Source organism: Wyeomyia smithii, chromosome 3 (assembly GCF_029784165.1).
Source record: "Wyeomyia smithii strain HCP4-BCI-WySm-NY-G18 chromosome 3, ASM2978416v1, whole genome shotgun sequence".
Lineage (NCBI taxonomy): Eukaryota > Metazoa > Arthropoda > Insecta > Diptera > Culicidae > Wyeomyia > Wyeomyia smithii.
This window is the reverse complement of record NC_073696.1, coordinates 19,510,241-19,536,358: the sequence shown is the minus strand read 5'-3', so window position 1 is coordinate 19,536,358 and position 26,118 is coordinate 19,510,241. Positions and strand designations below refer to the sequence as shown.

General features: G+C 36.3%; 3 protein-coding genes across 3 annotated transcripts; 1 reads left to right on the top strand and 2 right to left on the bottom strand.

The window, feature by feature from the left end:
* Window positions 1-1,649: 1,649 nt before the first annotated feature.
* On the top strand, window positions 1,650-2,699 carry LOC129730856 (uncharacterized). Its single transcript, XM_055690447.1, has one exon. The coding sequence runs from the start codon at window positions 1,650-1,652 to the stop codon at window positions 2,697-2,699; it is 1,050 nt and encodes a 349-aa protein (XP_055546422.1).
* Window positions 2,700-2,760: 61 nt separating this feature from the next.
* On the bottom strand, window positions 2,761-4,135 carry LOC129730855 (uncharacterized). Its single transcript, XM_055690446.1, has 2 exons — window positions 3,845-4,135; window positions 2,761-3,782 (listed from the first exon to the last, which is right to left on the bottom strand). Exons 1-2 carry the CDS (start codon window positions 4,073-4,075, stop codon window positions 2,811-2,813), a joined length of 1,203 nt encoding a protein of 400 aa, XP_055546421.1. The 5' UTR covers window positions 4,076-4,135; the 3' UTR covers window positions 2,761-2,810.
* An 18,559-nt stretch (window positions 4,136-22,694) lies between these two features.
* On the bottom strand, window positions 22,695-23,381 carry LOC129730862 (mantle protein-like). Its single transcript, XM_055690452.1, has 2 exons — window positions 23,328-23,381; window positions 22,695-23,257 (listed from the first exon to the last, which is right to left on the bottom strand). Exons 1-2 carry the CDS (start codon window positions 23,331-23,333, stop codon window positions 22,733-22,735), a joined length of 531 nt encoding a protein of 176 aa, XP_055546427.1. The 5' UTR covers window positions 23,334-23,381; the 3' UTR covers window positions 22,695-22,732.
* Window positions 23,382-26,118: the final 2,737 nt, after the last annotated feature.

Here is a 26,118-nt window from a genome sequence, read left to right as displayed (position 1 = left end):
AGGCCAGCATCGTACCTCGAGACCAGCTGAGAGAGTATGAGCTGAGGCAAATACTGAGAAGTAAAACTTCGCAAAAATTTCCAAATTTGCGTCCGAGGAGTTGAGAGGCTTTTCCGTTTTAAATTAACGCAATTTCAAGTTTTTCAGATTTTTGCACAAACCTGTTTGAGCTCCCAAAGAGACTAGAGTTTAACTGTTGATATTCTTCCCTTCAACGCCTAAAAACTTGTTTAGATTCGTAAGACCGCAAACGGTGAAGCTAGGCATGCGCTTCGTTTACGCTTCAAAACTCTCAAGCTGTGATTACTCCAAGCTATGGGGGGAAGGCTATTTTACAAATGACAAGATTTCACTAAGCCATGAATCAACAATCACTAACGGTGCCGGCTCCCGTTCCCCTCCGTCTACACCCAACAAAACGACAAGAACACGTTTGAACCTTAAGCACAAAACCAGCAACCAGACCCCGCACAATAGAACCAGGACCCAAGGACTACGAGCCTCTGTCCCAACTCACGACATCGTGGCTCAGCAGTACGAATCCATACATGCCATTCGACGATTATCAGACGACCATTGAACAACAAAACACAGATTGGAAATTCCATGCTAGTTTTAAGTTAGACTTAATTTCAGCTCGTAGTCGGCAGCGAGGATAAAAAATTTGCTTTAGTTTTTAAGTCATCAGATATAATTGGCGCCGTTAAACATTAAATTGTATTTGTGCCGTGTCAAATAAATGTTATGTGAAGAAAAAAAAAAAACGGTGCCGGCTACGTCCTTGTGATCAAAAAGGAAGAGAGAAGATGTTTGGAGACTATGTTAACTTTTGCATCTCTCCTAAGTTGAAAAAAAAAAAAAGATTTTTGTTAGTCATGATGAGAACCATCCAACGATACCCGTCTCTACTATGTACTACTATATACTGATGCAAGCCAAAAAGGTGATGGAAAATAGCTTGAAAGAGAGCATTAAATCACGGATAATTTAGGCAAAAAAAAGTATTGGTTCTACATCAAATTTAACAACGCTTCTGAATAACGATAACGGCATAACAAGAGAAGTTTAGAATAGAGTAAAGCGTGGGTGTGAGAATACCCGAAAGAAGTGTCCATTACAGGTCCTGACATCAAGCTCTTAACGGATCAATAATTTAGTCAATTGTCAATTTCACAGTTTCTAGTGAATGAACTCTTTTATTATTACGTATTTTCTCATTTTTTTCATATTTTATCATTATTATTATGATACTAAAATTTTTGTACTTCTGAATTAAGGTTCAGTTTAAACCTCTCCCAGGTATGGTAATTTTTTCATCCTTTGACAAAAGCACATAGTATTGTCGCGCTTAAAATAAAATCTCATCGCGCGGCGGTGGTAACGCGCTACCCAGATTGGCGAAAGACTGCGAAATGACAAGCAGCGTGTTTTTGTTTTGATTACTGCTTTGTGTCGTCGATTGCTGATAAAAGGGAGAATATTCAAAAGTGATTATACAGATTTTCCAAATCTGTTCAGTATACTCGTCAGTAGGTATTTATATTGATTAAATGAATCTGTAGTTGCACTTATGTTCATATGTTATTTATTTGCAGTAAAAGACTAGCCGGAGATCTTCAGATTGGAAAGCCTAACCCAAGAAAGTAATCATGGTAGGCATCCAGAAGCAAGTTTTGCATCAGCATGCTTCATCTAATACAGTGTATTACTGTCTGTATGGATATTACTTCCTTGGATTTAGTAAAAATACACTTGCGAAAATATATGCGAAACATCGAACAACCGTCTCAAACTGGATAAAAATTTACGAAGAGAACAAGATTTTCAAGCGGAAAGATAGGGAACAGGTATATCTCAAGTTCAACTCCGACCAGAGAAGGTGGCTAGTCAATCTTTACAAGGACTGTCCCATTCTTTACCTTGACGAGACCAAGTCACAATTTGAGCGAAGATTTCACAAAACAATAAGCACAGCTTCTATATGCCGAATCCTTCATGAAGAAGGACTCTCCTGGAAAGTATTAGAACGCCGGGCAATTCAAATACGAATGCTGGACATCTACAGGTTTGCCTCGGATATGTCTCTTGTCACCTGGGATATTCATTCACTGGTATTTCTCGACGAAGCATCGTGCGATAACCGAAGCATGCTCAGAAATAAAGGGTATGCTCCAGTTGGGCAAAAAATCATATACAGAGGAGAATTTTTACGTCGGCCTCGCTGTTCCCTGCTCAGTTTCATAGGGTACAACAGAGTACTCGATACCTATTCCACCGAAGGCACGTTTACCAGAGAAAAATTTTTCAACTGCGTTCGTTCTTTCGCTACTTCCCGTCTAGTACAGCGAAACCCTGGAGCACACTCTGTATGGATTCTCGATGGAGCGAGAATCCATTGTCATAAATCGATAATCGAATACTTGCGATCATTGGGTATTGTAGTAGTTTTTCTTCCTGCTTATGCCCCATTTTTCAACCCAATTGAATTTCTCTTTGGGTATCTCAAAAAGTACTTGAAACGGGTCTACGTAGAAAATAGTTCCAAAAATCTCACAGTTGTCATCGCTGAGGCTTTCCGACACTTCACAAACTACGATTTCACAAGAGTGTTCGCAAACTGTTGTTATCTTTCTGGGGGGCAATTCGATCCCAGTCGGGGTTTGGGACTAGATATTAAGAAGTTCGGATTTGAAACTTAACATAAAACATTTTCTCATTTTATTCCATCAATGTATTTTATAGAAAAATAAACGATGTTCGGTTCCAGTCGGAAATTGTTTTTAATCAGCCACAGGTAAAAATAAACAAACTTAAATCAAATCATGATCTACGTCGAGGCAGTTTGTAACACTATGAGCAAGCTCAACCGAAAATTTATTCTCCTTCACACTCACTGAAGTGTTCATTGCTGCTAACATGTCGTCGTATTCTTTCTGCTTAGCCTCCATCATCGAAATCCTTTCTCCCATAATGTTCAATATGTTGCTCGCTTGTTGGTGATCATTTTTCAGTTCGCCGAGTATGTTTCGGAATGCAGAGTTAACCGTGCTGGCCACCTGTAGATCAAGTCTTGCTTTTACCAAAATTGTGTCACTATGGACAGGTACACTGCAAAAAAGGTTAATAAGATGTTCGGGAGGCGCCTGGTTTTTCAGATCTTCTCGTTGTTCATACGGCTTGCTCGATATCCGACATGCCCAGCATCCCCAATTAACGTCGTCACCTGATAGGTACTTTCCGTGTATGCGTTTGAGCTCCTCCTTCAGCCGGTTTATGGAAGTTACAGATTCCGCACCCGAACGGTCAGTTTCTAATAGGCGAAGGAGCTGGTTTTCAACAAGACGCCATTTCTCAAGACTTGTAACTGATTCCGAGTACTTGTATACGATTACGAAAACTTCTTTTACTAGCCAATTTACCAAAGTATTACTATCTACTTTAGAGGGAGCAATGTTTTTCTTGCTAGATTTATCCTGAAAAACAATAAATGTATCACGTTCATCGTATTTCGGCGAAAATTCAGTCCACTTAGGGTCAGCTCGTGAATCGGACGGTTCCGAGAAAGAAACGGCGCGATAAACAAACTTGGAACAGAACTCCCAAATTTTTAGAACAACTTCTTCGGTTGTGTCTCCATCAACGTTAACCGTCCCGCAGTTTTCATATGACTTTTGATTTTTGAACTTCTTCAAGTAAACTGGGGCTTGGAATCTGAACTTCTTTCCGCTCAATACTGCCGTTATACTCTTCATGTTGGCGCAGAAACTCCGATTAATCTTTGCCTAAAATCATTGAATTTCATAACCAATGCATATTGTGGCATGTAAAAAAACCCAACTCTTACCTTTTTTGCTGGTAGACCCTTGGAAGTCGATGGGTCAGACTCAATACTAAAATCCGAGCAAACATCGTGTGCCGGCTGTTCCGAATCTTCCAGGTATTCAGAATCGTACAAAACATCGTCGTCAATCTGCAGCGGCTCTGCGGAATACTCATATTCGTTTCGTCCTCCAATCTCCATCATTTCATTCTCGAGGTTGTGAGCATTCTTATCGATTTCCTTTGTATCCCCCATTGTACGAAATTGATGCGTTCCAGGATTTCAATTTTTCACATAAAGTGCATGCTCCAAATGTTCAACACCAAACAGAAACAAACAATGATTTTTACGTAAAAAGTGCTGGCAGCGCACAGTGGTCCAATAAGGCAAAAAGTGGAACTTAATTCCATAGCCCCTTTCAACTTCATCCTAGCTTAATAGTGTCTGGGGAACAATTGTTTGTATGAATGACCCACATAATCGCAAATTATCAAAAAATATGAAAAGTTTACCATAATAAAAATAAAAAAATTAACTTTTTTGTGTTAAGAGATAGAAGAATAGTTAATTCAGCAAAGTTGTAGGAAATTCAAAAATATGAAACTTTGTTGAACAAATGAAAATCCTATCTCTTTTCGGTACAAAGTAATAAAGTACACTACATGGAACTTATTTAAAAGTTAGTTTTTTGTACTTAACTTTTGTTAGATGCATTTTACACGAAAGTGTAGTTCGGAAGAATTGTTATGGCACACAAAACACACATTTTTGCCGAAGACCATATATCTCCAGGACTTTTCCTTACAAAGTTATATCATATTTTAGCTTATTTTTTCGATAACTTCAAGAAAGTATAGGTTAAAAAGGGGCAAGTGGAATCATGATGTCAATACTTTTCCTTGAAGTTAAGCTGAAGTACTATAAACTTCTTTAGGTTCCATTTGTCCCAATTCACCCATTTTAGAGTACAGCGAGCATATGTCACAGTAGGTTTTCATATATCCTAACTTAACCTAATCTTTATTCTATACGTTGTTGAAGTTATCGAACAAATATGCTGAAATGTGCTATATCTTTGTAAGGATAAGTCCTGGAGATGTGTGGCCTTCAACAAAAACTTGTATTTTGTATGCCCAAATGCTTCTTTAGAACAACGTTTTCTTGTGAAATGTAACTAACAAAAGTTAAATACAAAAAACTAACTTTCAAGTAACTTTTACATGAAATACTCTGTAACTCTGTTCCCAATGAAGATAGAAATTTTGTTTGTTCAACAAAGTTTCATATTTTTGTACGTTCTAAAACTTTGCCGAAAAAACCATTCCTCTATCTCCCAACACAAAAAGTTAGTATTTTTGATATATGAAAACCTACTGTGACATATGCTCGCCGTACTCTAAAATGGGTGGATTGGGACAAATGGAACCTAAAGAAGTTTATAGTACTTCAGCTTAACTTCAAGGAAAAGTATTGACATCATGATTCCACTTGCCCCTTTTTAACCTATACGTTCTTGAAGTTATCGAAAAAATAAGCTAAAATATGATATAACTTTGTAAGGAAAAGTCCTGGAGATATATGGTCTTCGGCAAAAATGTGTGTTTTGTGTGCCATAACAATTCCTCCGAACTACACTTTCGTGTAAAATGCATCTAACAAAAGTTAAGTACAAAAAACTAACTTTTAAATAAGTTCCATGTAGTGTACTTTATTACTTTGTACCGAAAAGAGATAGGATTTTCATTTGTTCAACAAAGTTTCATATTTTTGAATTTTCTACAACTTTGCTCAATTAACTATTCTTCTATCTCTTAACACAAAAAAGTTAATTTTTTTATTTTTAGTATGGTAAACTTTTCATATTTTCTGACAATTTGCAATCATGCGGGTCATTCATACAAACAATTGTTCCGAAGACACTATTAAGCTAGGATGAAGTTGAAAGGCGCTATGGAATTAAGTTCCACTTTTTGCCTTATTGGACCACTGTGCAGCGGTATTGTGATGCCGAAATTTGTCGCTTAATATTTACATACAGTATGGTTGCCAGATTCATTATACTTTTTGGACTGCTTCATTTACTTTATACCATACTGGCGCAGTCGCCGCGGGGTTCGAAGGGTTCAAGTTAGTTTGATCGTGATTCGTGTAATTATCCTGAAATCCACAATAGCATTAAAAAGAAATTTGAAACGGTCTAAATGTTGAAATTTACCAACTATTGTATTGTTTACTGTAATCCTATGTTGGCCTTACACTGTTTGTTAATATCTTCATTTTGGTTTGTCTGTCGAGTTATTTTATGTCAATTACCGATGACTGGGAAGGCTATTCCGTCCAACCTACTTGAATGTACTGTCCAAACAATTTCAACACATTACATTGTACAGGCTTGAGAGTAAATTCTTCGGAGCTTGTTTATCAAATTCTACTTGATATGAACTATTAGTAATAAGATGATTAAAAGTTTCGTCAGCACAAAACTATGAACCACTCCACCGCAGCATGCAGCCTGCAAAAGATTGTTCCAACCTAAGCACGAACAGCCCACAGATTGAAATTCATCACGTGCCAGCAGCCATCCCGGGGCCAAAGGAAAGTGATGGATAAACTTTGCCACAATCATAAATTAGTCACAGCGGTGACATTGAACGTTCCGAGCCCCGACAAACCAGGAACACTATTTCCGCCTTCCGGTTACGATATTAGTACTTTCAGTGCAGAGGGAACATCCTCAGCGCCAATCTCATCAACCGGAATGAAGTGAACCTGGCCGGATTTTCCTAAGTCCTGAGTGAGATTTTCGGTCAGTTTATGAGCAGTCTGCTCTCTCCGGCAGGCCAGATGTCCGTTTTTGTAGCATACCGTAAGTTCTCGCTTTGCGAGGAGCAGGGGAATAATTTAGGTTTAGCTGCTGTTTTAATGTGTGTTTGCCAGTGTGTCTTCCGCACTCCGACGGTTAACCTCCGATTCAGTAGCAGCAGCACCGAGCGCAGGTCCTGGGGGCCAAAAACCACACGCAGACAGCCGCAGTTCATTGTTCGTGCGGAATATATCGAAGCACCACCGGCACCGACCGGATAGAGTTGGTTTCCCGAATAGAAGCAGGGCAGACAGAAAGGCTAGAGAGGACAAACATAAACAACATCCTTTGTGGCGAGGCGTGCTTGGGGTTTCGACAATATGAAGTAGATTCCCTTGGAGCTAACTAGGCGTTCCATCAGTCGTTGCGATGGCCAAGTTCGTGACACGGTCGGTTGAAAGGTTTAAATCTCTGACTGCTGTGTGTGCTGTTGATTTTGCTGTTGGCCTTTCGATGGACATACAATACACAGAAGTACCTACTTTCGGTGAAGTGCGGATCGTTTGCGGTAGAAAATTATGCTAGATGTTGGCGAATAAATTTTCATCTGATTGTTCTTCAATAAATAAACTTGTACGGTGGCGGTGACGGTCAACAATATTTGAACCAGGTTTTGGTTTTGGTGGGTGACACGTCGGGACCTTTATTACTGTGATCTTTGTTTAACGTGTTAACGCAGGTATCATATTTCCTCATTCGTTAAGTGCTTCGTTTGTTCGAAGGAATTTGGCATTGAAGTTCATATGTTCAAAGGGGTTGCGTTCTATTCAAGAGGTAATTTAGGAAGTGGTTTATGAATCCACACCCAACCATATAATCAGTGCGTCTTGAACTGTCCTACAGATCAGACGTTTTTTCGGTTGCTTGTGGACTGGTCTTTGACTGCCTATAGCTTCAAAGTTTGTGTATTGTCAGTGTGTCTTTTAAAGACTACCTGAAAGTTATTTCCCATCAGTCTTTCTCAAGACTACCTACTTTTGAATTTAACATTTGTTTTAACTTTTTTCGTATCACCTGAAATGGCTGGACGGAAAAAGAAACCTCGCATCGCTGCGGGGAGGAAAAGAGAGGCATCTCTTTCTGACACTTCGAGTGTCTGTAGTGACAATCCTTTTGATATTTTGCCTGAGCAAGAAGCTGGTGAAATGGAAGTTATTAATAATGAAACTATACAAAATATAAAATCTTAAAAAAGGAGAAAGTTCCCCCTATTGTGGTAACTATTTCTTCTGAATTTAATATATTCAAAAAGGAACTTTCAACGTTTGTTTCTGACGTTCAAGTTACCTATCAAATTGGCCGTAGAGGTGAATGCCGCTTATTAGCCGACTCAGTAAAGGGTCGTGATCGTCTTGTTCAGTATTTAACTGACAAGATGTACAAATTTTTTACATATGACACCAAGAACGCCAAGCCGTTCAAGGTTGTCCTGAAAGGTCTCACCAACGATCAAACCGTTGATGAGATCAAATTTACTTTAACAGAATTACTTGGCATAGCCCCTACCCAAGTAATTCTAATGAAACAAAAATCACGAGGCGAAAACAGTCAGAGAACTGGAATTTCCCTTGTTAATTATTTGATTCATTTTAACCGCAATGAGGTTAACAACTTAAAATTTTTTGAAAAGGCACATGCTTTGTATAATGTGCGTGTAAAGTGGGAAATTTATAGGAAGTATGGCGGAGGTGAAAAGCATATCACCCAATGCCGTACTTGCCAACGTTATGGCCATGGTTCCAAATTCTGTAACATGGACCAAAAATGTCCTAATTGTGGAGACTCTTCTCACAAAAAGGACACATGTTCTGTGAAAGAGAGTAAAAATTTTCGCTGTGCGAATTGTAACGGCAACCATATGTCAAATTTTTATCAATGCCCAGTCCGTTTAGCAATTGTTAAGGCAAGGCAAGGTAAACAAAATTCAATTTCTCAATTAAAACCAACTTCAAAACAAAATTCTCCAAGCGTACCAGTGACGCATAGTTTACCTACTCCTTTGCATACCCGTTTAACTTATGCACAGGTTACAGGTAGTTCGAACATTATACCGCCTAGTGTTGGTAGTTCGAAAATTACCGTTAATATGGGTAAGCAAAACACGCTAGAAAATAATTGTACACCTAACACTCCAGCTAATATTGCTACCGAAAATATTTTTTCTAATGTCAACTGCCTGGGGCCTATTACGGCAGGTAAACTTTCTTTTTTGCAACAGGCAATGTTCGATCTTATGAACGCCATGTTGCAGGCAAAATCAATGTTTGAAGCCATTCAAATAGGCACAAATTTTACTATTAAAATTGTTTCTAATTTAAAATTTAGCAATGATTTTAAATAAAACAATTAAAATATTAAATTGGAATGCTCGCTCATTGAAGGCCAATGAGAATGAGCTTTTTAATTTTTTAACAGTAAATAATGTGCATATTGCAATTATTACTGAAACATTTTTGAAACCTAACATAAAATTAAAATATGATCCCAATTACGTGGTTCATAGATATGATAGGATTCAGGGTTCCGGCGGTGGAGTTGCAATTGTTATTCATCGCCGAATCAAACATCGTGCTCTTCCCCATCTAGAGACGAAAGTTATTGTAACTTTGGGAATTGAAGTTCAAACTGAACTTGGGATTTTATTTATTGCCGCAGCATATTTACCATTTCAATGCACACGCGAGCTCAAAAATTATTTTTAAGGTGATTTACAAAAACTCACCAGAAATCGTTCGAAATTTTTCATAATCGGCGATTTTAACGCTAAACATCGTTCATGGAATAATTCTCGAAGTAATTCCAATGGCAAAATGTTATTCAATGATTGTTCTTCAGGATACTATTCTATTTTGTCTCCGAATAGTCCTACATGCTTTTCTTTTGTAAGAAACCCTTCAACAATTGATTTGGTGCTGACAGATCAAAGTCATGTATGTAGTGATTTGATCACACATGCTGACTTTGATTCTGACCATCTTCCAATAACTTTTTCTTTATCACATGAATCAGTTTTAAACCCTATGAGCTCTGTTTTTAATTATAACAAAGCTAATTGGGGAAGATACAAAAATTATATTGAGAGAAATTTCAATAATGAGCTTGATTTGCAAAACGAAGTGAATATTGATTCCGCTTTGGAAGCATTAAAATGTGCAATTGTTGATGCCAGGAATTATTCTGTTCCAAAGGCTCAAGTGAAATTTGATTCATCAATAATTGACGAAAATCTTCAACTTCTAATTCGTTTGAAAAATGTCCGCAGACGTCAATATAAACGTTCTCGTGACCCTGTTTTTAAAACTATTTATAAAGATTTACAGAAAGAGATTAAGCATAGATTTACTCTTCTGAGAAATCAAAATTTTGAGACTAAAGTTGAAAAATTGAAACCATATTTAAAACCATTTTGGAAGCTGTCGAAGATTCTTAAGAAACCTTCAAAGCCTAATCCAGTTTTAAAAGATGGTGAACGATTTCTTGTATCCAATGAACAAACGGCTCAAAGACTTGCTCAGCAGTTTGAGAGTGTTCGTAACTCAAATTTGAATTTTGTGAGTCCAATTGAAAATGAAGTCACACGTCAATTTGATTTAATTTCTTCCCAGAATTTTTTACCTGCAGAAATAATTGAAACTAACTTGAATGAGATTAAATCAATTATTAAAAATTTCAAAAATATGAAAGCACCTGGTGACGATGGAATCTTTAATATACTAATCAAACATCTTCCTGAGAGCACAATGGAATTTTTAGTGAAAATTTTCAATTGCTGCTTCAAAATTGCATATTTTCCCAAATTATGGAAAAATGCAAAAATTACTCCCATTTTAAAACCGGATAAGAACCCAGCTGAAGTTTCAAGTTATCGACCAATCAGTTTGCTTTCTTCAATAAGTAAACTGTTTGAGAGAATTATTCTTAACAGAATGATGTCACACATCAACGAAAATTCAATTTTTGCAAATGAACAGTTTGGATTTCGCCATGGGCATTCCACAACTCATCAATTGCTCAGAGTTACTAATATGATACGAGCTAACAAATCTGAAGGTTATTCCACTGGAGCTGCTCTTTGAGACACAGAAAAAGCATTCGACAGTGTTTGGTATGAAGGTTTGATTGCGAAATTGCAAACTTTTAATTTTCCAATTTTCCTTATCAAAATTTTAAAAAATTATCTTACTGATCGAACTCTGCAGGTTGTCTATCAGAATTCAAAATCTGATAGATTTCCTGTCAGAGCAGGTGTACCTCAAGGTTCAGTCTTGGGTCCAGTCCTGTACAACATATTCACTTCAGATCTTCCTGATTTGCCTCCAGGATGCACAAAGTCATTGTTCTGCGATGACACAAGAATTTCCGTAAAAGGAAAAAGTCTTCGTGTCATATGCAGTCGATTGCAGAAAAGTTTAGATATTTTTTCTTCCTACTTGCAAAAGTGGAAAATCTCTCCCAATGCTTCTAACTCAAATGATAATTTTTCCGCATAAGCCTAGGGCTTCTTTCCTCAAGCCAAACAATAATCACGTTGTCAAGATGAATGGGGTTATTTTAAGTTGGTCCGACAAGGTTAAGTACTTGGGACTAATTTATGATAAAAAACTTATTTTCAAAGAGCACATTGAGAGTATACAAGCCAAGTGCATCAAATATACGAGATGTGTATATCCTCTCATTAACAGGAATTCTAAACTTTGTTTAAAGAACAAACTTTTGATTTATAAACAAATTTTCAGACCAGCAATGCTTTATGCTGTACCGATCTGGTCAAGTTGCTGTTCAACAAGGAAGAAAACGCTCCAAAGGATTCAGAATAAAATTCTGAAAATGATTTTGAAGCGTCCTCCTTGGTTTGGTACACTCGAATTACATAGACTTACTGGTGTTGAACCATTAGAAGCTATGTCAAATAAAATTATTAACAATTTTCGAGAAAAATCGTTGCAATCCTCAATTGCTACGATAAGCTCTCTTTATAGCCAATAAGTTAGCAATTAAGTTAGTTGTAAGTTTACTTCCCCTTTCCTGACAAGTAGGTTTAAATCCCTACGAATGATAAGGCCTAATTGCGAAAGCAAACAAATCCTCACAATTAAAATTACAAATTTCTAACAGTGTTGAGAAGTCACCATTTGTGATTGGACACACATACTCATTATTTACTAATATTTATCATAAATACTTAAGCTACTAACAAATCCCCCTTTAAAAAAAAAAAAAAAAAACCAACCATATAATTGTCAGGGCTATGGTTCAACAGTATCAAAGTGGACAATCGCTATGCACAAAAATAGTTGGTGAATTCCAAGGAATTTGAGTACACAAATCATTTGGGTTTAGTACATTATGGAAAATGCCAGCAGACCCCTTCAAGTTTCTTGTTAACGTTTCTATGAGCTCTTTTTTAACGACAATTCAACAATTATTCAATTGTTCAATTGTACAATTGATTCAGAAAATATTAGGGAAAGGCAGTAATAACTAATAGGTCAACGACATTTGTTGAAGATATTCAAAATTCAAGAACTAATGAATTAAAAATAATTTATCGAAAATATTTAGGATTTCAAAGCATAGACTCATAAGACACAGAGTTATATCTAAAACTTTTGGTAAATAATACTGATCCATTACACAGAAAAAAAATAAAAATTGTTAATTACATGGTTCATCCGAATTACGTCTGTTCCATAAACCGTTTGAAGATTCGCCACTGACTAACTACAGTTTACCTGCGTTTAACCCCCAAAATTTTCGATTGAATTATCGTATATCAGGGTGTCATTACATGCATATTACACGCAAAGTTAGTCTGTGGCTTAATTTTGTATTACAACCTCTCGTACTCTTCCTCTCTCTCTCGAAAATTAATCGCTATCCAAATTACCGCATCCGTAAGCCCCATTGTCTTTCGAGTTCCCTGCATGGAACCAAAATTCCGACCACATGACACTTTCACAGAATGTGTTTAATTTGGCTCCGATATGCATCAGACGGCCAGACGCATCGCATTTGACCGGCTCCCCATCAATGGCTATCTGTCTCTATTGGAGCAACCCGGAACGGTGGTCGGCCTCCGTCAGGAACAAACAAATACTAATGACGCCATTTCTGCCCGTGCCTGGTGGACACAGGCTGCGAAATACGAGCCCGAGAGACAGAGAGCAAACGAAGGTTATGTGTGCGGTTACGGAAACCACCGACCTATCGTACGCAGCCTTGTTCTGGCCAGTAGAAGATCTGTCATCGGTAGGAATACACCTGAAACCCACCCATCGAGCAACAGCAATCGACATCAGCTGACCTTTTTCATACTGAGGTGCAGTTAGCTGAATGTGGTGCTAGCCAGCCACCGGAACGGGTGTGCTGATTAAAACATGTTTATTTTATGCCCTGGTGGGTGTTTCTGTCATTTTCGCCATGTGGGGTAAAACTCGGTTTTTGTTTGTCACTTTTTGATTGGGTAGCTTGAGTTTTCATTACTTGTCTTATATTTTACGAGTTTAATGAAGCTTATAGAACGAAATAACTTAGTCAGCAAACAAAACCGCCATAAAAAAGTCTAATGAAATCGAAATTCATAAAGACATCCAAACACAAGTGAAGGTAATTAATGATGTTGCCATTTTTATTTGCCCGCCAGTTCCGTGCAGGCAAACTCAACCGACCGTACGAAGGAAGACGGAAGGATGCACAAATGAGAGAAAAGTTTTCCCATCCGAACAGCAGCAGTAGCAATGATAGAATGAGTGTGAAAAGTTAAACCTTTTTAAAAGCTAGCAGGCGAGAAGAAGGAGTAAACGTGTCAAATCAAGTGGAAAAGTCGGTACGCTGAAAAGTTGAAGGTCATAAATAACTCGCTTCGCTAGCGGAAACGTCGAGGAAACGGGAGAACTTAATAGTGCCTTTCAGTTGTTGGAGAAACGGTGGAGGGTAGCTCGAAAAACAATATCTACTCTGCTGCTGGACGACATTCGAGGTGTTGATGTTTGCTTTTTGTTTCGGTTTCTCCATCCTGCCTGTCTGTTTGTTGGTTCTTTTGCAAAAAAGGAAAGGCGCGCGTCGTCCCACCAAGCTGACAGCTAGTCGAAGATAAACTTCCGGGTTGGACACTTCTTCATCCACTTTGTGCGGGCGCTTCGGAACTACGGCCCCGGGGTTATTTGTTTCCTTTCGCTTCCGCTCTTCCGTCCGGGATGTCGTCCTACGGCAGAAGCGGTCGCTGGGATTATGGCCCTTATCAACGGTAATAATTTTCTGTCACAGCCGTTTGTAACACAAAAACTGTTGCATTTTCGGGGAGAGCACAATTTGGCATTAGAGCGTAAATATTGAATAAGAGATTTGCTTATGTTGTTTTTCGATCTCCACCGTCTAAGCAACGATGCAGAGTGGGGGGTATCACAGGGCTAAAGAGAAATCCCCCCCGGGGAGATGGGTGTTTTTTTTGTTTCGTTCCTACCGAGCGCTGATCCTTGACAACGAGATTGAACGTGATGTTTTTTTCGCTCTGTACTCGGCGAGTGGCACGGAACGTACATTTGTTTATTGTGTTGTATTTCGCAACCCAAGGGAGTTCTCGACGGGAAACCAGCAGGAGAAGGTTGGAGTGGTTGGATTGATATGATTGAACCTTCAAACGTGATCCAAAGCTCGAAGTAAATGGACTTTCGTTATTGTTTTTCTATTTGTCTGATCCAATCAATTTGATGTTCGGAAATTGAGTTGACGTTTATTGGGGGACAAAACGGAGTGTAGTTTAATGAAAGTTTGTGAAGTAAGTAGCAGAAAGCTGTGTAGAAGTTACAACAACAAAGTTGGCAAAAGAAGTGTACAACGTTGAAATAAAGTTTTCAGAAATAGTTTCACACCTTTGTTCGGCACTATGCAATTTCATCCAATTTGTTGCTTCATGATTATCAGAACCTAGTTGAACAGTTTTCTTAATTATATTAGTCTCATTATCTAAACTGTAAGATATGTATATCAAAAAAAAAAAAAAAAAAAATTGAAGACAAAATTAACTTACTACAAATTTGATATGCTTGATACTATAACTGATATTACAAAACCAGAGATAAACAATCTAGCGGATAAGCCAGCCTTTGTAATACCATGAGATCCTTCTAGTTTTCAGCTACTGTTGAGAAATTTTGCGTTGCTATAATTTTTTTTTCGAAGATGCATTGTATGTACAATTATATTTATCGATCTTATACAGAGTGGTATAGTTTTCCATTGTTTTATTTTTTCGCCTTTAATAGTTCTTTTTTCGCCTGCTGTTGGAAATAGAATTCGGTATATTTAATCAAAATTTAAGTGAATGTTTTATTTATATTTTTCTAACCTTTACAGATATTATCATTATCATTATTTTAGGCCAAGCTCGGGTCACTCTCTTTGTTCGGATTCCTATGAATACTGGAAGCAAATTTGAAATTCTATTCTTTCATCGCCTTTTTGAATCCGAAAATCATTTTTAATTGGGTGTCTAGATTCAAACTAAGAGTTAGAAATTTTCTTTTATTTCGCTATTTCTTCAGCACTAACATTACGTTAAATTTCATATTCTATACTTTAATAATAACATCAATATTTTAGAACCCAAAGAGTGAATATACCTTTACTGGATTTAAGCATTCATGTAAATCCATTTTTACAAATAATAAGTTTAAATGAGAAAGACTGAGTCTGACCGCTAGGTGGATTAATTTAGGTTTTTATCTTGAATCTTCCAGTAAATTTCAAGGTTAATTTTGAAATATTTACTTCTATCGATTTTTTTCTTGAGAAGCGGTTTTCTTCGATGACAAGCTAATTTTAAGATACTATTAATATTTTGAACTAAACTCAGGAATATATTTTCGCCTTTCTCCTAGAAAGGTATAGCAATCACTGAAAAAACTAAAGGTATGAAAGTGCTCCAGAGGGCCAAATGTCGTATACCACTCGACTTAGTTCGACGAGCTGAGCATTTTCTGTATGTATGTATGTATGTGTGTGTGTGTATGTGCAACTTTTTTTTCTCACTCGCTTTTCTCAGAGATGGCTGAACCGATTTCCGTGAAATTAATTGCAAATGAAAGGTGTAGTTACCCCATAAGTTGCTATTGAATTTCATTGTAATCGGATTTTAGGTTTAGAGGTTATGTATCGAAATGTAAAAATCACGAAACATCAATATCTCAGAAACTGCACAACCGACTGCAACAAGGCTGATGTCTCCAGAACTCTAAACATATAAATTTTATAAAGATTAAACATATGGTTAAAAAGTAATGTGAAGAAATGTTTTCCAGAGGCTGTTTAAACTCACTCACTTTTCTCAGGGATGGCTGGACCGATTTTCACAAAATTAGTCTCGAATGAAAGGCCTTGTTGTCCCACAGATTGCTATTGAATTTCATTGTAATCGGTTAGTAACTTTGTCCGTTATTTATAAAAATGTCAAATCACGTTATAAAAGCAAAGCATATACCAAAGACTGCTTAAACTCACTTCTTTTCTAAGAAATGGCTAAACCGGATTTACGAAATTAGTTGAAAATGAAAGGTCTAGTGGCCTCATTACACCCTATTGAACTTCATTGTAATCAGATTTTTAGTTTAGTATGTTTAGTTTAGTGTATCAAAGTGTTAAAATCACGAAATTTCAGTGTCTCAGAAACTAAACAACCAATTTAAACAAAACTAGTGCCAAATGAACGGCCTGTCTTGAAAATCCTTAACTAATAATCAAGCAGGGAAAAGTTCACTCACTAGCAACATTTCATGCAAATGTGCTCTTTGATTCATCAGTTATCGTTCAACTATTTCCACTCGCGTACAAGTTTTCCATAGAAACGGTGCTGATTGTTTTTCGCTTCTAAGAGTTCCGAATACTATAGAAGGAGACTGAATGATTCAAACACGATAGTATTTATTGTATCCAAGTTCACTTGCATTCAACATTATCGCGAGAATCTTTGAGATATTATTGCCAGTGATACAAAATTATGAATCCAAATGAACGTTAGATTGCGTTCAATTGTTTGCTTACCGGAGCAAGCCGGTATCATCAATGCTAACGAAAATTGTAGCATGGTGCATTAGCATGTGATACTTGAAATCACCAAGAATCATCGTGCTTTATCACGGTGAAAGCACGACGTGGAGTAGCCGAATTCCGCCCACAAGCAACCAACATTTGAAAGAATCATTGCGATCGCTTGAGTGCAATCGTTTACGATTCTTTCGTGAAACACTCGCTCTATGTTGCTCGCTCTGCCTACAGCAGGCAATACTGAAACAAAATCATCAAAGAAAGCTACCATATATTTCTTTGCTCTAAGTTGTCTCTTGCAAGCTTGAGAATGTGTAACTTTTAATAGCGATGGTTTGCTAGGATTGAAAGCTTGTAAATAGCACGTTCAGAAATGATACTCGAATGATTTTTATGCGATACGAGTTTTTCCATCCTTGCTAATAATTAAACATGTGGTTGTATAAACGATGTACAAAAGATATGTATAAAAGAAGAAAATCACGTTGTGAAAAGAAACATAATCCAAAGACTGCATAAGCTCACGCATTTTTTTCAGAATGGTTGGATTTTCACTAAATTAGTCTCAAATAAAAGATCTAGTTGCGCAAATAATCCTATTTAATTACGCTGTTATCGGACTTTAACTTTGCCCGTTATGTATCAAATTGTAAAAATCACGAAACTTAATTAGGTACCACAGAAACTACACAACCGATCGAACATAGTTGGATTCAATGGATCAAATAAACTTGTCTTTGAAACCATCATAATGTTTAAGCATGTGGTTTAAAAGTTATGGAAAGAAAAGTGGCTCGGAGGCTGTTTAAAACTATAGAAACGATCAAAATATGTGGCCTAAACATTTTCCAAATTTGATATTGTACTATAACCAGATTAGGCAGAATTGGGCCATTTTAGGAAGTATTCCGGCAACCAGTGAAGTAGGCAGGGAGATTGCGGGTTCAAGTCCCGTCTGGATGCGGTATGTTTTCCCAAATCTGTATCATATTTTCAGTTCGCTTATTTTTCGCTTCCCCGGCTGCACACACTGTCTCCCTTTCATGAATTTGAATGTTAACGGATAAAAGCCGTTGTTAATGATAGAAATTAATTCGAAAAAATTTAGCCCTACGGAGTACCTTTCGTTGTTGTGTTGCACTCGCAGGCATGACTCAGACTGGCTTTGGTCTCGATCACACAAGTCTATAAGAGTTATCAGCATCAGCTGACTCTACTGTGTGTGATGAGAAATTCCTTTCAGTCGCATAAATAACGCCTGCACAGCAGTGTGTGTAGTGCAATAGAATAAATCGGCAGTGGATTTTTCGCGTGATGTATTTGAATCATATTTATTTCATAGTATTTGCATGTGTAAGTATTAATGTATGCTCATATGTGTGCGAATGTTAGGTTTTGAATGTTCGTTATAGTTGTGCTGTTGGCTACCAGAAATTCGTTGATTAAAGTGGAAAATAAATCCAGCAGAAATTTTCAAGGTGTATTTTTTTTTTAAATGGGAGTGTAGTGTAATTATATTTGAACAAATAATAAGTTCCAATGAGAAAGGCTGGGTCTCACCACTAGATGGATTAATTTGGGTTTTTTGATTCATTGAACGTTTTGAAGCGTTTAAAGCAATATAAGATGAACTAGAAATTCTTTTCACTTTTCAACTTTAGTCTTTTTACAAATGAATTTTTTTTGTAGTCATGATTTTATAACTCTGATCATTTTGTTCATATTTTCAATCTGCGTATCGAATACTAAGTTTAATACTTTTTAGTATCTTGCTTCCAAGTTCAAGTTTCGAAATGCTTTTGAATTATCATTCGAAATTTAACTTAAAGTTAAAACATTTATGTTACCTCTCATTTGGCTACATCAGAGTTTTGGCTGTATCTGCTATCATTTAAAATTTGTAGCTATACAGCTGTTTAGAATGATTTATAATGCTTTAAGTTTAGCTTAGAATACTCATCTAGGAACTTTATTAAAACAGCCCCGAACTTAAGATAAACCCAAAACATGATGTCCCGGATTTTGTGCTATTTATGTCAGTTGAAATTTTTTATTGTTTTGATGACCAAATTTTAAAATTAATTTGTTCCTTATATTTCTTACTCTCAGTAAGTGCTAAAAAAAGCACTTTATACTAGTCTAATATTGAACATTTCGTATTCATTGACATGTTTTCAAAATCCGTTATTTAATTTTCTCAATCAACTAAAAAAAATTTTAGTCAAATTTATTACATTTACAGTTAATTAATTTATAATTGTTAAGAAAGTCCAGTTTTATGCTCTAGCCAAGACATCATCCTGGCCTACGCCAGGATGTTGTCTTGGCTATAGCATAGAACGTAAGAGGCTAGAGCTGGCCTATTGATACTTCCATCGTCGGAAAGACGATTTGTTTTCTGAACACAAACATTTTACAACGATTGCTAACTTACAAAATACTTCTGGCACATTTCGCGACCAACGTTAACGTTTTTCATCATCGAGCGGTAAAATTACATATGGCATAAAAATGCTTCGCAGTACATAACGCGGCTAGGTGCAAGGATAGGACTATCCTCCGCATTAAGAGCAGTCAAGGAGAACGTGATATCACATATGTCAATCCGGAAAGCGTCTCTGAACATGTTATCAAAGCATTATCTAACATTTTCAGTTCAAAAGGTTTTAAAACTATTCAAAATTGAAACTGATCAAAGTTACCCCAAATAAGGAAAGTTGAAACAACGACGAAAGACAAATGTTTTTAATGTTCAAGATTTTCGAAAGGCTTTAAAAACTAACTTCTCAAGTTCCAAGGATACCAGTACTGGTTTTAAAATTATTAAACCTGTAATTTCAGTAGTAAAATATATAAATACTCACAAAAAAAGTGAAAAAAATGATCAATGTTACCCCGTTTTACGGTACCACTTTACTGAAGACGGTTCAGATAACAAAATTAGTTTATATAGAAATTTTTTTCAATCGTTTGAAAAGTTTTATAGTTCCAGCAATACGTAACCAGATAGCGCTACCAGCGATGCTAGCCTCGTACATCTTCGAAAAATATTGTTGTAGCAATAATATCACCATGCAGTGTTACTGTACAAATAATTTATTACGTTGTATGTTATGTTTTGATGATTTTCATATTTTGACTCGCTTCTCAATCTCAATCTTTCCTAATTTCCGCCTTTTTAATAGATAAAAATTAACATAGTTTACGCTTGTTAGCAATTTTTTACTCTTAGGTTTAGTATATTTTATATTTTCTACCAACCTGAATTATTTTCATTTTCAACATTTTTTGATTGTTGATTAGGGTTATAATGGAAATTGACCATTCGAATTTCATTTACGGTAGGGTTCTAACGTTTTGTCTTCTCGAAAAAATTTTCTATACACAATTTGAGTTCATTCGAACTTCGGGAAATAGAGCCTCAAGGCGGTTAAAGTTTTTGACCGATGATAAAATGCACACTTATTTTTTGATCCAAAAAGAGTGTAAATTCATTAGACGTCGAAATTTGGTATTACCGGAATTTTTTTTCCAAATTTCGATTTTCTGGAATTCAGAAAATGTTCGATCTGGGAGAGCCTCCTGTGTATTCTGGTGTAGCTCGAGTTTCCCAGCGCAACAGTATTCATGTCCCTGAAGGAAGTTGTTCTTGTCAAGCAACTTTTTTATGAGATAACATCAGATCTCGACGTTTCATGCGTTTCTTAGAGATTTGCTGTAAAACTAGATTTCTATTACGAAAACTTCAAAAACTACTCTTATGCATTTTTTTGTTGGTAGTCGACACGACACACACGTTGAAAAATATCGAATGTTTATCGTTGATTTTATCATCGATCGCCAATTATGTTTTCCGGTGATTTTAAGCTCAATTTTTACGCATTTAAGATTGAATTTTAAATTAAGAAATTGAATCACTTTCGCCGTTTTTGACCTACGGAAAAGTTCCTTAAACTTTTCATCTCTATTTAGAATTTAATTGGGTTGATTCTTGTTTTCATTCAACGGGAGATTTTTCTTCAGAATTGATTATAAAGAAGGTTTTGCTACACATATTTAGAACCTATTTCGCGCCTCACCGTTATTTCAGAATGTCCTTGAAAATTCATTAAGCAGACAGTATGTGAAGTAAGGAGAGCGAAAAATAAGCGAATTGGAAATATGATACAGATTTGGAAACATATACCGCATCCCGACGGGACTTGAAAATTGTTTGCTCCTTGTACTAAATTTTTTTCAGGTAGCGTATTTCGGTAATTTCAATCTCATTTTACGACGATGTTCTGATTTTCATAGTTTTCGTCTCTCAATCACTCTCTTTTTGCCTTTATTTTATCGTATGAGGGCAACCTTAACCCTCTAGTACCCAAATTAATTTTTAGACGGACTTCGAAAAAATCACTATAAAGCCTTATAAACATTTTTTAAGTCCTTATTGAAGCTTTTTAGAGGTTTGACTGAAGACCGTCTAGAGGCGGCACTGGGCGCTAGAGGGTTAAGTAATGTTTTTAGCAGAGTTTGACCTTATGTAAGGAAACACTGGTCGACAAAAGCGAAAATGAGTTTTGCTTGGCTAGGAGCAGTCGGAAATGCATAAAGCCTTCAGAGATTAAAATGAAGTTCTCCCGTAAGCAAACGTAGAAGCCGCGAACGCGCCGAACAATTACTTTGCGGCCGTTTAACGCAATTTGAAGTTGGCTAGAAGCATTAACATTTACAGGAACGGTTAAGAAGCTATAATTTTCCATTTTTTCCAGTTTGAGCTCTAGGCCAAACCCTGTTTTATTTTATTCAAGAAATTAATTTACTTCCACCACTTTTGACCGCCAGAAAAGGTCCTCGGCGATTTTTATCTCTATTTGGAATTATTTTACTATGCTTTTTTCAAGATTTTGTTTAATGTTTTTATATATGATGACAATAAGAATCAATTCCAAATTTTTCTCTATTTGTACCGTTTAATGTCAAAAACGGTACAAGCCTTAATGTATCGTTTTTGACCTTATTTTAGTTTAATTCTTAACTCGTTGACATTTTTCTCTCAGTTTTTCCAAATTTAAAAGCGTTTGCGGTTATTTTTGCTTGAAATGAGATTTTTCCTATATTTTACACCGCTAGTATCTGGGTACTAGAACATTTTTCAAGATTTTGACGCAAATTCGTATGATTTCCTACGCACTTTTTGATTTGAAATGGTGTCTGAACATTTCAAGTTTTTTTTTACGTTCCTATCGGTCATTCTACGTCAGTTGGAATTTCTCTTTTTCCGTCAACTTTTCCCGAAAGAAGTGCTTTTCGGCGATTTCAAACTACATTTGACCCTTAGCGATGGTATCATTATTTCAATGCAAATTTGAGGATACTACCAGTTGAGTTCAAGTAGTTAGTTTGAGTTGCATTCACAACTGTTTTTGTTAACCTATTTTGCCTTTGCCTAGCGCCTGCAAAAATTAAAATTAAAAAAAAATTACAAATCTATTTCGAAATTATTGGCTTTAAGAGACTTTAAACTGAAGTAGAACCCGTTTCTATTTCTCAATCAGCTTTAACTTTATCTACACGTCTTTAAAATATCTTATAGATAGATATAGATAGAAATAGATTTAATATTAAGAATTTTATCGTTTCCAATTGAAGTTTCTTTTTTGACCTTGAAAGCTTCTGGTATCGTTAATGGATTTTTCATTTTCAAGTTTCAAGTTTGAAGTGTTCCAGTTTCGTACTTTGGGATTAAATTGCAGTCTCTAATTACAGTTTCAAATTTGGTATTCATTGTTTCAAGTTTTCATCTTTTAATATTCCACTTCAAGCTTCAATTTTACAAATTCAAATTTCGTCAGTTTGAGTCACAAGCTATACGTTTCTAGATTCGATTTTGCATGGTTCCTTAGATACAACTTTTTTACTGGAAACAAAAAACCAATAAAAGTCCAATGTTTTGCAATGTTATCATATATTAAATGACCTTTTTCTTGTTCAACCAACCATCCTTCTATTCAACAAACGCCTTAAAACAGATCCCAGTGCTTTTTGTGCTCCTTGATGTGCACCTTCACTGGAACGTGCTTCTCAACATACACCGGCTTCTGCACGTACACTGGAACTGGCTTCTCAACATGAACTGCGTATGGCTTCGGGACCTCGACGTATTCCTTCTGTACAACTGGAACCTTTACTTCCACTGGGTATGGGACTGGACGATCAACATGAACCGGGACCTTCTTCTCGACGTAAACTGGGACGTTCTTCTCGACGTAGACTGGGACCTTCTTCTCGACATGGACTGGGTATGGGACCTTCACTGGAACTGGGACATGTTTCTCAACTTCAACTGGGTATGGAACTGGGACTTTCTTGGTGACGTGTTTCACGGTGTGATGATGATCGTCGTAGTGGTGAAGATGGTCATCATATCCGAAGTTGCTATGATCGTCGCTCAACTCCCAGAGGCCGCGTTTCTCCTTCTTGCCGTTGGAATCGTCGACTGCCGCGCAGGAAGCGATGGCCAAAGCCATGGACAACACAATGAACGCCTGAGTAGAGTTGAATAAAATAACAATTAGTTTGATGAATTCAATATAGTTCAGTGATGCACTTTGTTACCTTCATATTGGAAACAGTTTCGATGGTACTGCACACTTGACCGTTAAATTGATTGCAAGTGAATGATATTGGTTGACCGTCCAGCGAACGCTTTTATATGTTCCAAATTTTCGCCTCGAAGGTTAGTTCGTTATCAAAGTCAGACGAAAACTTACGTAATTGAAAACGTCTGCCGGCTCAGCTCGATTTCATTAATAAGTAAGGCCTTCAAAATGCAGTAATGCCTTCCCTTTAACTATTGATTAATTTAATTTTCGTTATCTGGTGAAGGTCGCATCGAGTTTGAAAATAATCGCAAATTTAGTTAGATTTTACAGCATCGAGAAAAATTATCCTAATTATGTTCTCTTTTTGAATAACCCAAGCATTAGTATTACCACCAGAATGAACCATTTTTACGGTTAATTAGTTGGAATAATGCTCCGGGAATGCTTACCAGAATGCGCCGTTTTCCTCCCCAACAAACGCGACGGCACGGCAGATGTAACAAATAAAGACCCCCAGCAGAGATTAACAGCGTACCCTGATTAAAGCGCACTGTCCGCTTTCGTCTCCCTTTTCGGACGATTTACCGATCTTTGGATGCTGGTCAGGGAGGCATCGGTGAACCTGGAAACCTATTAACCCGTAAAGACCCGGGACGGAACTTTTTTTCAGAAAATGGTCGTTCTCAGCGATGCTGCGGCCGATTTGAGTAAACTCGGAATATTATTCAAGGGGAATAGTTGCTCTAAGTTTTAGTAAGGGTGCCACCCCTCTGAACCCCTCCCAGTTTATGTGAGACCGAAATATGTCTGTGCCTTTTTTTATTTTTTCCTACTGATTGCACAAACGCATGGATTTATCATACATATCAAATGTCCTTTGCATCAAATCATGTCGAGTAGATGAAATACGATTAACAAAAGTAAATTTTGAAGTTACCAAATTATTTCAGTGCAAAATCACATAACTACGTATTTTCATAGAAAGTCAAAAAAGATGTTCTACTGAGGGAGATTGTAGCTGTGTCCTTCAAGTTTTCTACTCTACATTTTTAGAATTAGGTCTTCTAAGTCCAAATATGTTAAAAGATTCATTCTAGCATATACAGATTTTGAGAAAAACAAGTTTGAATTCACTTAAGTACGAATTTTCATGGAAATTCGATTTTCTCAGTCTCTCACAGTAGGTTTCTATTTTGTTTTTCCATTTTTCTACTTTACATTTTTAGAAAAAGGTCTCCTGAATTCGAATATGGCAAAAGATTTATTCTAGCATGAACAGATTTTGAGAAAAACAAGTTTGAATTCACTAAAGTACGAATTTTCATGGAAATTCGATTTTCTCAGTCTCTCACAGTAGGTTTCTATTTTGTTTTTCCATTTTTCAACTTTGCATTTCTAGAAAAAGGTCTCCTGAATTCAAATATGGTGAAAGATTTATTCTAGCATGAACAGATTTTGAGAAAAACAAGTTTGAATTCACTAAAGTACGAATTTTCATGGAAATTCGATTTTCTCAGTCTCTCACAGTAGGTTTCTATTTTGTTTTTCCATTTTTCAACTTTGCATTTCTAGAAAAAGGTCTCCTGAATTCAAATATGGCGAAAGATTTATTCTAGCATGAACAGATTTTGAGAAAAACAAGTTTGAATTCACTAAAGTACGAATTTTCATGGAAATTCGATTTTCTTAGTCTCTCACAGTAGGTTTCTATTTTGTTTTTCCATTTTTCGACTTTACATTTTTAGAAAAAGGTCTCCTGAATTCGAATATGGCGAAAGATTTATTCTAGCATGAACAGATTTTGAGAAAAACAAGTTTGAATTCACTAAAGTACGAATTTTCATGGAAATTCGATTTTCTCAGTCTCTCAAAATCTCAGTTTCTCAAAATCTGTTCATGCTAGAATAAATCTTTCGCCAAATTTGAATTCAGGAGACCTTTTTCTAAAATTCCTAAGTTGAAAAATGGAAAAACAAAATAGAAACCTACTGTGAGAGACTGAGAAAATCGAATTTCCATGAAAATTCGTACTTTAGTGAATTCAAACTTGTTTTTCTCAAAATCTGTTCATGCTAGAATAAATCTTTCGCCATATTCGAATTCAGGAGACCTTTTTCTAAACATGTTAAGTTGAAAAATGGAAAAATAAAATAGAAACCTACTGTGAGAGACTGAGAAAATCGAATTTCCATGAAAATTCGTACTTTAGTGAATTCAAACTTGTTTTTCTCAAAATCTGTTCATGCTAGAATAAATCTTTCGCCATATTTGAATTCAGGAGACCTTTTTCTAGAAATACAAAGTTGAAAAATGGAAAAACAAAATAGAAACCTACTGTGAGAGACTGAGAAAATCGAATTTCCATGAAAATTCGTACTTTAGTGAATTCAAACTTGTTTTTCTCAAAATCTGTTCATGCTAGAATAAATCTTTCGCCATATTCGAATTCAGGAGACCTTTTTCTAAAAATGTTAAGTTGAAAAATGGAAAAATAAAATAGAAACCTACTGTGAGAGACTGAGAAAATCGAATTTCCATGAAAATTCGTACTTTAGTGAATTCAAACTTGTTTTTCTCAAAATCTGTTCATGCTAGAATAAATCTTTCGCCATATTTGAATTCAGGAGACCTTTTTCTAGAAATGCAAAGTTGAAAAATGGAAAAACAAAATAGAAACCTACTGTGAGAGACTGAGAAAATCGAATTTCCATGAAAATTCGTACTTTAGTGAATTCAAACTTGTTTTTCTCAAAATCTGTTCATGCTAGAATAAATCTTTCGCCATATTCGAATTCAGGAGACCT